The sequence below is a fragment of the Lissotriton helveticus genome, chromosome 5_1 (genome assembly GCF_964261635.1).
Source record: "Lissotriton helveticus chromosome 5_1, aLisHel1.1, whole genome shotgun sequence".
Classification (NCBI taxonomy): Eukaryota; Metazoa; Chordata; class Amphibia; order Caudata; family Salamandridae; genus Lissotriton; species Lissotriton helveticus.
The window spans coordinates 958,239,804-958,252,332 of NC_136065.1; the positions used below are offsets into that span (position 1 = coordinate 958,239,804).

Sequence of the window (12,529 nt, forward strand, 5' to 3'; positions counted from 1 at the left end):
CCTACTGTGGAATACAAACCTAATATCCTTACAGAGGTTTTGCATTCACCCTCATCCATTATTGAGCCTACACTTCCATTTACTGAGGCTTTGACTGAACCAATAATGGAAGTTTGGAAAAGACCTTTAACTGCTCCTGCAGTTTCTAGATCTGTAGCGAGACGTTACAGAGTGGCTCCTGGTGACCCCGAATTCCTCTCTTCACATCCTTCTCCTGAGAGCTTGGTAGTACAGGCCGCTTGTTCCAACAGGTCGGCAGGTTCGTTTCCTCAAGTGCCAGCAGACAAAGACTCAAAAAAATTGGACCAATCTGCTAAAAAGATTTTCTCATCAAGTAGCATGGCTTTGAAATCTACTAATGCTACTTGTCTGCTAGGGAGGTATGTACATGCTTTGATGGACTCTGTGAAGCAACTATCATCTAAGCTTCCTGAGGATGATAGAAAGAACTTTAATGAGGTAGTCTCCGACACTCAAGCCGCTGCCCGCTTAGTCAATCAGAGTGGCATGGATACGGCGGACTCTGTTGCCAGAATTATGGGTTCTACTGTCGCCACCAGAAGAGCTGCGTGGTTAAAATCTTCTGATTTTTCGGCAGACGTTCAAGCCACTTTGATGGACTTGCCTTTTGATGGGACAGGTCTCTTTGGGAAGAAGGCAGATGTGGCTTTGGAAAGATTCAAAGATAGCCGGGCTACTGCAAGATCTTTGGGTCTCCAGGCAAGAGGTTCTACCACTAAGAAGTTTAGAGGGTTTGGTAGATCCTCCTTTCGTCCCTTCAGACAAGACCAGCAACAACAGCAGCAGCAACAAAACCCTCTGTACAAATCTTATAGAGGTAGACAGAAGGGTCGTGGACGTGGACGTCAAGTCTCCTCTTCCTCTACTTCCTCCAATAATACCCAACCCCCACCTACATCAGCAAAGCAGCCCTAGATCCACCATTCTGTATCATGTGGGTCAGGTAGGGGGTCGGCTTACTCATTTTCTACGAGATTGGGAATCGGTTACATCAGATCTTTGGGTTCTCAATCTCGTAGAGAATGGGTATGCACTTCCTTTTCAAGAGTTCCCTCCCAATTACCCTCCTTGCCAAGGTTATTGTTCGGAGGACCACCTTCTTCTCCTGCAGGAAGAAGTCCTGGCACTGTTCCGAAAAGGTGCGATAGAGGTGGTTCCAGAGCAGGAAAGGGGTCAGGGGTGCTACTCCTGGTATTTCCTGATACCCAAGAAGGATGGCAGGCTTCGGCCAATCCTGGACCTCAGGATTTTGAACCTCTATCTCAAACAGGAGAAGTTCAAAATGCTCACACTTGCACAGTTTCTTCAAGCGCTGATGGAAGAAGACTGGATGGTGTCGATCGACTTACAGGATGCGTATTTTCACATCCCCATTCTGAAGTCGCACAGAAAGTATCTCCGTTTTAGGGTGGGATCGCAGCACTACCCGTTTGCGGTCCTTCCTTTTGGGCTTACTACTGCGCCTCGAGTTTTCACCAAGGTGATGGCAGTGGTGGCTGCGCATCTCAGAAGATCGGGGATTCCTGTGTTCCCCTATCTAGACGACTGGCTGATCAAGGCGCAGTCGCCGGAGAATGTGCTTCATCATCTGCAAGAGACAACTCAGTTGTTGCACATGTTGGGTTTTTCGATAAATGTACCCAAGTCTCACTTGGTGCCCTCCCAGCGCAACCTGTTCATAGGTGCGTTACTGGACACTACTGTATGTCGTGCATTCCCTCCACCTCAAAGGATTCACGACATACAGGAAATGATTCCTTTATTCTACAATGGAGCGGTCGTTCCAGTCCTGAAGGTCCTTCGTCTGCTCGGTCTGATGGCTTCTTGCATTCTGTTGGTCAATCGTGCACGCTGGCACATGAGGGCACTCCAGTGGTGCCTCCGCAGGCAGTGGTATCAGCACAACGGAGATCTCAGGGAGTCAGTGAGGATCTCCAGAGAAACTGCAGCGGATCTGTCTTGGTGGAGTGTGGAAGGCAATCTGTCACAAGGAAAGCCTTTTCAACTTCCTCCATCAGTGGCCACAGTGATAACGGATGCATCCACTCTCGGGTGGGGTGCTCATCGGGGGGACCTGGAGGTCAAAGGGCTTTGGTCTCCAGAGGAAAGGTTGCTTCACATCAACCTTCTAGAGTTGCGGGCGATACGTCTGGCGCTCAAGGCCTCCCTCCCTTCCCTTCGCGGTCAGTCGGTTCAAGTCCTGACGGACAACACGACCGCGATGTGGTACATCAACAAGCAGGGAGGAGTGGAGTCGCGGTGTCTCTGCAGAGAGGCTCTGCGTCTCTGGTCCTGGGTTCAGGACCATCAGATTTGTCTGATGGCAAATCATCTAGCCGGAGTTCAGAACGTTCGTGCAGACAGTCTCAGTCGGCAGTTCTCTGCTGACCACGAGTGGAGGCTTCACCCGGAGGTTGTTCACGACATCTTTCAGATGTGGGGGACTCCTCGGGTGGACCTGTTCGCCACTCGCGAGAATGCTCACTGCCTGTCATTCTGCAGTCTCTAGTTTCCGATGCAAGGAGCTTTGGGGAACGCGTTTCAGTTGAGTTGGGAAAATCAACTCCTTTACGCGTTTCCTCCCATACCCTTGATTCCTCGGGTTCTGAGGAAGATTCGCCAAGACCGGGCCCAAGTCATATTGGTCGCCCCGGATTGGCCAAGAAGGGTGTGGTACACAGACCTTCTCCACCTCTCTTCTCACCCACCGCTCCATCTCCCTCACAGTGCAGACCTCCTCTCTCAGATGGAGGGGCAGGTTCTACACCCCCACCTCCAGACATTACACCTTCATGCTTGGAGATTGAACGGGGCAACTTGAATTCTTTTTCTCTCCCTCACGATGTGGTGGATGTCATTCTTTCTGCCAGGCGTGACTCCACTAAGTCCATTTATTCGTATAGGTGGTCTAAATTTGTCTCTTGGTGTAGGGAGAGGGATGTTGACCCTTTGAAGGCTCATTTGTCTGACATTTTTCAGTTTGCTCTTTCTCTGGCGCAGCAAGGATTTGCTGTGGCTATGGTTAAGGGGTATCTTTCGACTTTGTCGGCATTTCTCTGTTTGCCGGATCAGCCTTCTCTTTTTAAGTCTCCTGTGGTTTTAAGATTTTGAAGGGCCTCACTAATAGATTCCCTCCTACTCCTTTTGTTGTTCCTCATTGGGATTTGAATCTCGTGCTGACCTTTTTGATGGGTTCTCCCTTCGAACCCTTGCACAAGTGTCCCATGAGACTTCTTTCTTTTAAAACGGTCTTCTTGGTTGCAATCACCTCGGCAAGGAAGGTTAGTGAGCTTCAGGCTCTTAGTTCCAAGCCCCCATTCCTGACCATTCATGCTGAAAGACTGTTTCTTAGGACCAGGGCTGCTTTTCTGCCTAAGGTGGTAACTCCCTTCCATCTAGGACAATCCATTACCCTTCCTACCTTCTATCCTCCCCCTCACCCATCTAAGGAGGAAGAAAGACTGCACCGCCTGGACCCTAAGAGGGCGGTGTCTTTTTATCTGGACAGAACTAAAGACTTCCGGATGGATGATCAGCTGTTTGTTGGTTTTGCTATCTGTTAGGCAGATGTTGATGTGTTCCCCAGCGCCAGGAAGCCGCTTGGCCACAGAGCGCTCTATAAATCCCTTTTTCATTTCATTTCATTTCATTAAGAAGGGCAGAGCGGTGCACAAGCGCACACTTTCCAGGTGGATAATCCTGTGCATCAAGATTTGCTACTCCTTGGCGGGTAAGGACCCTCCTGAGGGTATTAGAGCACATTCAACTAGAGCAAAGTCTGCGACATCTGCTTTGTCTAGAGGTGTACCTGTTGAGGACATTTGCAGAGCCGCGACTTGGGCCTCCCTCCACACTTTCGCGAAGCACTACTGCTTGGATACCGAGGTGAGGAGGGATGGCCACTTCGCGCGCTCTGTTCTCCAAGATTTCCTGGTATAGCGGAGTGGACACCCTCCTCCGGGAGTGGGGACAGCTGTGGGACTCTATTCACAAGGTGAGGAATCCACACGGCAGATGTATCTATCAGAAGAACAAGTTACTTACCTTCGGTAATGCTTTTTCTGGTAGATACAATATCTGCCTGTGGATTCCTCACATGCCCACCCACCTCCCCGTTGTCCACTCTGCTATACCTGGTTTTTATGTGTGCATATTTTCTGCTATTTTGCTAATTTTGCTGCGCACTTTGTGTGGGATTTTGGTTTGTATGTACTGTGTACATTGTATATTTGCATATTTGCTGTCATTGGTCCGTCCGGGTGCCTCGAAGGCACAGAAAAAAGGGCGGAACTGACGTCATCACGCCGACGTGGGTCTAATAAGGAGTCGGTGACGTCAGTCGGAGTCGCGCGCGATGCCGTGCTCCTGTGACGTCGTCCACGCCGGCGTGCTACGAAGAAAAATTCCAAACGTTGCTGACGCAAGGGGGATATTCACATGGTGAGGAATCCACAGGCAGATATTTTATCTACCAGAAAAAGCGTTACAGAAGGTAAGTAACTTGTTCTTTAGGTCTCTCCTACGCAGCGCGTATGCGCTGCGTAGGAGGACCTTTAGCCATTGCTCTGCTCTTTTTGGAAGCACACACTCGTGCTTGTGGCGACATTCAGCTTGCGGGAGCGAGCAGGGGCGCACCACAAGCACTAGTGCAGTGCTTCCAAAAAGAGCAGACTGCGCGCACACGCACGCACCACTCCCGGGCTCTCGCTCTCTCTCTCTGTCTCTCTCCCTCCCTATCCTCTCGTTTTCTCTCTCTTTCTTTCTCTCTTTCTTTCTCTCTGTCTCTCCCGCTCTCTCTTTCTCTCGCTCTCTCTCTCCCCTTTCTATCTTTCTCACTCTTTCCCTTTCACTCTCTCCCTCTCCTTCCCGCCCCGCCATGTGTTCCATAATGTCAACCTCCTCTTTCATCATCCTGAATGCATATTGCTGTTCATTTACCTCATTCTAACACATTTTTTTGCTGCTCCTTGCACGCAGCACAACCCGCTGTCTTGCACTGACACAAGGGAGTAGGTTACATGAACATATTGCCTCAGACAGCAACAGGTTCTAAGATCTTCAGGTGCAGTGAATATGGCTTAGCAACAACAAGTAATTAGTTACTTCGCTATTGGTATGGGTGCCCTGTGAGAGGGCTGCCTGAGATGAATTCCACAGTGGTTGTTGTTCAAGTGAGGAGGATCTTGCACCCGTGAGATTTCAAGTAATAAAATTACTTTTTGGGACTTGTGCGTATGCTGAGCTGGGTCTTGCAGCGAAGGTTCAGCATCTTCGTTTTTTGCAGAAATCACACAGAGAATTAGAGAATAATTGAAATGGTGCATTCAGCTGCTACCTGGTTTGCCATTTTCTTTTTATTAAGCGAAGTGACTGGGGTGTTAAATTGACACATCCTGGTAGATACAGTTGCATCTCAAATCCAACATATGAAGAAACACCAGTTGTCTCACACTTCTCCTTGCACAACTGGTGCACACACTTTGCTGTGAATGTATTCAGTGAATAGGGATGGTGCTGGATATGGATTGAATACTCTCAAACCAAAGAGTCTGCTTGACATCAGAAGACAGAAAATGGACGGACAGGCAGATCTAGGTGTAGTTAATGCGCTGTCAGTGAGAAAAGTCAAAATGGGGATACCTGTCCTTTCTGTGTTTATTGCTACTATTTAATTCAACAGTTTTCCGAACACCTTTTAGTGGGATGAATTGTTGTTTTTCAGTCTTCTGATGTTCGAGAGTATAGTGGACTGTTTGTATCTTAAGATATTGGCATTAATGCATAGCTTTAAAGCACATGATGCGAGGGTTCTACAAAAGCAGGAGTTTATTTAAACAAGCATTCAAAAATGCACTTTTCTGTATGTGGGAAATGCGCCAAAGGTAAAATACATTTTAACTTTCCGAGCTGGAAAGCTTTGTAATGGCGCTTTGAAATGGTGTTAGGGCTTTTTTCACTGCTCTAACCTACACTACACCCTTTCCACGGAAATCCACTCTGCACCACTCCACACACACTACACAACTTAACACTATACTCCACTCTAACAATCTACTTCATTCAACACTACACCCTTCCACTATACAATACTATGCTCCCTACATTACACAACACTACACACCACCTATAACACACCATACCACTCAACTCAACCCTACACCACTATACTACACACCACGCTATAACACTACACTCTACTCAACTTTATAAAACTTCACTCAATGCCCCTTTACACCAAACGCTTTTGCCATACTAAATAGCAACCACACTAATATGCAACTAAACTAAAACATATTGGCAAAGCCATCGGCGAGACCTATTGGCTTTGCCACTGCTTGTTTTAAAATGGTAAAACAGTTTAGTCTCAGTGCAGTGTACAGGTAAGAAAAGGTCACACCTCCAAAACGACACTCCCACCTTCTTTCTTTGTTTTGCAGAAGGCGTCTGCTTCCAGGTCGACTTATGATTCCTGCCCAGACCTGTCATCACCTGAACCTGTTCTAGCTTCAGTAGCTGCGAAAATCAAGGGCCAACCTTCAGTTGTGCGCCTGCACTCATTGCAAAAGAAGGCCGAGCAGGTGAGCCGTAAGAATGAAACCAATACCCACATAGTAATTCAAGCACTATAGACATTCAGGTGTGCCTTTGCAAATATGCCCATTGCTGTATTGCCTACTCAATAAACACTTAGTGGGTACCTTATTAACCAACTTGATGGATGTGTCTGACTGCAGTGTAGTGTTGTCAGTCTCAGGGTTAAGGGTAGAAAGGAGACTGTGCAAGGAAAATTCCACCTCTTTCCTGTATAAACATTGCAAGTTACTTCCTAAAAAGCACCCAAGAGCCACAACTAAAATGTAATACAACTTCGCTCTGTTAAAGACTGAAGGTCACCTTCAAATCCTTTGCTTGAATCTCGGTGTTCCTGGTTTTTACCTCTGATGGTTAGCTATTTGCCATTCTCTCTGCAGTAGTTTCAGTAACTATATTATTGTACCGCCTCCAGAAGTCCTACAGCATATGGCGGCTTAGGAACGGAGACAGATTGAATGCACTCAGTGCCCCGTGCCCTCAGCTAGCTATGACCGATGGCACATTAGAAGTTGGTAAGCTATCTTCTTTTTGAAGTTTACGTTCCTTACAGAAAAGTTTCAAGTTTGGGTCAGTGTGTCATTCTAGGCAGTTACCCTTCGCTATCCCTTTGAATGTCATGTTTAGAAAAGTTCCAACCATCCCATTAAAATAACATTTTCGATTTCTGTTTGTGGATTCAAGAAAATATTTCATAGTTTGTATATTTGTTTGATGTATACTTGTTTCTGTAGTTTTGGGTATTTTTGAATTTCATGTCATAGAAATTGTTTGGGGAGATGGAGTCTGTGGTTACCAATATTGATTCATTGGGGTCCACAGGAGTCAAAGAGCTTAAGAACCACTGCATTAAGTGATTTTCATCTTGACACATGCCTAAAAACTTCTCATCTTGCTTTGAGGGACTGATGGTCCTGCCACACCCATCCATACCATATCTGCGATGCTCTGAGTACTTAGTAGCTCTGTCAGATTCCACAAAAGCGTGCATTTTTCTTTGAAGGATAGTGGCTCCTGCTTCACGCCACATAACTGTATCACTGATGCGCTGGGCAATTGGTGTCTTAATGGCACTAATCAGCACTTTATGGCTGATGCCCTATGTAATCGTAATTTGGGATGGACATGAGTAACTCGTTTCCCCTCATACTTGAACTATCGATGTCCAAACATTTCCTGTGAACTCAGTCTTCCTGTACCACTATTCCACACTCGGTGCATATCCCAATCTACATCATAAGTAAATTTACAGTGGTAGAGTCATGAATGCTCTTGCAGCTGTGCATACACTGACAGACCCTCCAGATTCCTGTGCCTCAACTCGGCCACATATCCCCCATACACCACACCTCCCAAAAAATCTTTAAAGCGGCATTGCAAACATAAGACCACATGTTCCCTTTTATTCTTGCATAGCCATCCAGTGTCAAAACCCCCGTCCGGACTAGATCATGAAATTATGTCTCAATGTGGTTTGCATAAAACTACACGCTAAGTACTGCACATGTGTACATACAAGAGGACATGCATGTGTAAAGGAGACCAAACCATTGAAACCTATCTACTGGTTGGCGGAAATGGATTGGATATGTGAATTTAGTAGGATACCAAATATTGCACTGGCTACAAAAGCCAGACCTCTTGCTGGATAATGCTATACACACAAATCACCTGTTATACCCATCATCCTTATGGTGGCCTTCCCCCAAACCTTTTGCCTGCTTACCTCCTCTTTTTGCTGTATCTTTTTGTTGGTCTTAGAACTCTGAGTACTTTACCACTGCTAACCATTCCTAAAGGGCTTGTGCTTCTCTTCTAAACATGGTGACATTTGTGTATACCTGTTTGGCATATTTAATTTACTTGTAAGTCCCTTGTAAAGTGGTATACCATACACCCAAGGCCTGAAAGTCAAATGCTACTAGTGGGCTGTAACACAGATTGTGCCTCTCATGGAAATAGCCTTTCAAATCTGTCTCAGGCCTGCCACTGCAGTACTTCTGTGTGCAGTTTACTGCCACTTCGACTTGGCATTTAAAACTAATTGCCAAGCCTTACATACCGATGTGGTAGGGACGCACACAACACGTCCCTTCAAAATATCAAATCGATATGGAGTCGCAAACCCGGTTTATCAGTCAACTACATTTTACTGCTTCCTAAAATAGGTTTAGTGCATAGTAAAATTTTTTTTGCTGTTGCATACCACGATTCTGACTATTTGTGACTGTAACAGTGTTTACTACATATGGCCTATAGTTTTTTTAATCCATTTTAAGACCACCTACATGTGCATGTATGCATGGCAGGCATCTTTAAATTCTTTTTATTTTAAGAAATTTCATTTATTGATGATCACCGTGGGCGCAAACATCTGCTATGGTGATCATTGGATAAGGTATCCTATAACATAAGAAAGTACAGTCAATATCTTCTATTTTCTTATATTTTTAAAAACTTCATTCATTTGCAGTGGGAACCTAGGAGAGCAAAAAACAAGCATGGGCAAATCCAATTGGTTTCACATATGAGCCCCAGCCCTTCCATGGGCCACGCATCTCGTGTTAAAGTAATGGTTTATAGGTTCAGTCTATGCATTACTGTAAGGTTAGGGATTTTCACGCAAATCAGCAGAGGAGTGAAGCTGGACGTGTTCTCTCTCCATGCTGCTGTAGTCAGTATGACTGTTTTTCTTCAGCTGACAATGACACTGGGCCAACTGTTTCACTGCAGCCAATCCAAGATCTTGCAAGTTGTAATGCAGCTTATTTAACATAGCCCACCATGACGCAGCCTCCTGGAACTGTTGTCAGCTCAGACGCAGGGGCATATTGCTGTTACATACTTTGCACATCCACCACAGAACTTGAACCTCCAGAGTAAGTAGGCCTAAGCAATCCATGGACCAACTTAATTTGCCATTGATCCCGGTGCTGCACAGAACTTGGTGACCGAGTCGCTGGTTTGCTGACATTAACAGAACCACACACTCGCGGTTCTCCAAGGCCCTATGGCAAGAGGAGAAGGGGCTGAATCAAGGAGGGTCCTGATGTTCTGTTGATCAGATAGGTGCGCTTCTGACACGGAAACATACAAAGTCCTGCTCCTCATAAAAGCCATGCTGCCACCCTACAAGGCCAGGGTGTGTTCTGTGGAAGTTCGGACTTTAGAGATGAATATTCACCACATGGGGCTCTGGGCTGACTTAAGTGCTGTCAGCACTTGTGTAAACCTTCATTGTCACTCCTGAAACTTGTCATCATACCTCCAGCCTATGAAGGATTGCAGAAACAGTTATGAGCTTGTTTTAAGAGAAACATTGGGAACATGCATTACTACTCAAACTCCACAAACACAGTGTGCATGCTTAGATGTTTCTGTTTATAAAGCACATTAAATCTTTATAGAAAATGAGGCATGGGCGAAAAAGGCATCTACGACATAGGGTTGTTTTTAAACACTGTGTAGCAGGTTCTGTAATCCCAGCAACTGCTTTTTGGTATTAACGGGTAGTAATATATACTTAGGCCTGATTACGAGAGGATCCTTTTTTATGACCCTTTTATTAAACCCCTGTTTGTGCAGGGGTTGTGTGAGAAGCTGGCCTGGTATATGATGTACACTTATGTAAGTGGTCACCTTGCACCAGTCCAGACAACCCTTATGGTGATTTAAGTGGTCTTAGAAAGCTCTCTAAGTGGTAGCTGTGGAGTGCAGCCTTCAGGCTTAGTCCAGAAGGAGTGTAAAGCAGCTTGTTTTACCAGAATGCAATCTTATAGTATAGATTAAGTGAACAGAACCACATCAAGTATTTATAAAAATATGTATTTATTATATAATACTCTCTAGTACATTAAAATATCTCCAACTTAGAGACAAACGCAATGGACACAATTCTTTAGCAAACAAACACAGTAAATAGCACGTAATACTCAGTGGACCCCAGGGGGGACCAAACCATATACTTAGAAAGTGGTATAAGAACCACAACTCGGATCAAGACAGTGCTGAGAGGGTGTAGAAGTGCTGGGGACCCACAGAACCACCCAAGGTAAGTAGATAGGGACCCCACGGAAAGCGTGTACAGTGTGGGAACACAACTGCGTGCTCCAGTCAAGTCTCTGTGTAAGTCGCAGTTGGATTTTTTAAGATTAAGGACCCTTCCCAGCAGACTTTGAAGAAACCTAGAAGGTTGGAGAGCCACCCTACCCCATGGATACCCTAGTATCCACGTTACCTACACCAGGGAGCCCGGGTACATACGTGTGAATTGCTGTAGGAAACCGATGTTGTTTCCAATGGACGACTTCAGGAAAGTGCCGCTTTTGGAAGAGCGGAAAGTGTCCAGTGGAATCTGAAGGTGGATTCTAGGTGAGAAGTACCTGCAAGCAGAGGGTACAGAGTCTATGTCACTCAGGAGTGACCAGGAGACTTGGAAGACGAATGCCCTCTGATGTCGGGTGTTGCAGGAAGGGTGACAAGGACCTTGACTCTGAAGCTGTGAGGATCAGGCGACGCTGAGGAAGTCCAGGAGCTGTCCAGCAGCTGACCCACATCGGATGTCGATTGCACAGGCACAGACAATGCAGCAGACTGGAAGGAAGACGAAGTCAGGCCCAAACAAAGTCCAGCGAAGTCCAGAGTGCCCAGAGGTAGAAGTAGAAGGGGTGTCTGATCTGAATCTTATCCCACGACGAATCTGGGGACCTACACCCAGGTAAGCTCTTAAGTACCCTAGGGAAAGGGTTGGGAAGATTCAGAGGACCCTCCCAGGGGAGAGGCTGGACTGAAGGGAGGTTACTCCCATGTCCTTTTTCCAGTTTAGTGCCAGAGCGGGAGCCAACGGCTCCCAGGACTGGTTTGAACTAGACTGTGCATGGGGACATAAAATGTGCCCCACATGCAGACTGAGTGGCAATGTCAAGCACACCCACCCTCCCCCAATACACTAAATCCTGTTTGGGAGGTGGTCACACCTCCCTGTGACAGTTTGCCTATTGTTCTGCCTTCCCCTGCCCGAGCCTTGCTCAGCAGCGGGAGAGAATTATCACGTCTGTGGTCGGCAGCAACTATTTTGTGCTGTCCAGGTGTGGAAGACTGGTTTCGGGGACATGGAGAGCCTAACGGAGGGCTCTTCCATTCCTTGGAATCATTCTTCCCACATTGTTTACGGTGTGGGGTATGATTCCAACATGTTTGATACCAAACATGATTGGATTTGTTGCAGCCAGTTTCAAGATGGTCTCGCGTAATCAGGCGATGCCCCTCTATATAGTATATGGCTGCTTCACTGACATCCCGAGAGAATAGACTCCGTAGGCTACAGGGGTGTCCTGCTCATTCAGGGGCACCCTCTCACTTAGAACCAAGCAGCCTGCCTTCAGGATTGCAAAGGCCTGCTATAGGGGTTACTTATAAGTTTTAAGTGCAGTGACCCTAGATATAGTAAACTTATATCTTTAGTAAGTGGTGCTTACACGGGCTGCAATGACAGGCATGTAGTTCCATTTTGAATGGCCTCACATGGGTGGAATAATACATGCTTCAGCCCATGGGAATCCTCTGCCTATGCCCTGGGTACCTTAGCACCATATACTAGGAGCGTATAAGGGTACCCCATTATCCAATCTGGGGTGTACCTATTTACTGAACACAACAATTTACTGGAGAAAGCTGAAGGACTGGGGTCCTGATTCGCAGTATCCCAGTCAGGCTAGTCCAAAAACAGCTTAGCACCAGGCAAAAAGTGGGGGTAACCATGCAGAAGGATCCCACCTTCCTACAGGTCGGAATTATGAGTTTGATTGTATTTAACTCATCCGATAATCATCAGATGCGGTAGATACCTCAACCTTCGTTAAATTTCATGTGATCAAACCTGCTGAAAGTTAACAGAGGAAAATCATACATTATTTAC

The 12,529-nt window shown here is 46.3% G+C and overlaps 1 protein-coding gene across 1 annotated transcript in view; it reads left to right on the forward strand.

The window, feature by feature from the left end:
- Positions 1-12,529, forward strand: part of CFAP46 (cilia and flagella associated protein 46) — a 1,487,057-nt gene that overhangs the window by 612,914 nt on the left and 861,614 nt on the right. Inside the window, exon 26 of the mRNA XM_078643461.1 lies at positions 6,459-6,599. Within this exon, the coding sequence (XP_078499587.1) occupies positions 6,459-6,599 (141 nt within the window). The remainder of the gene's footprint in view (positions 1-6,458; positions 6,600-12,529) is intronic.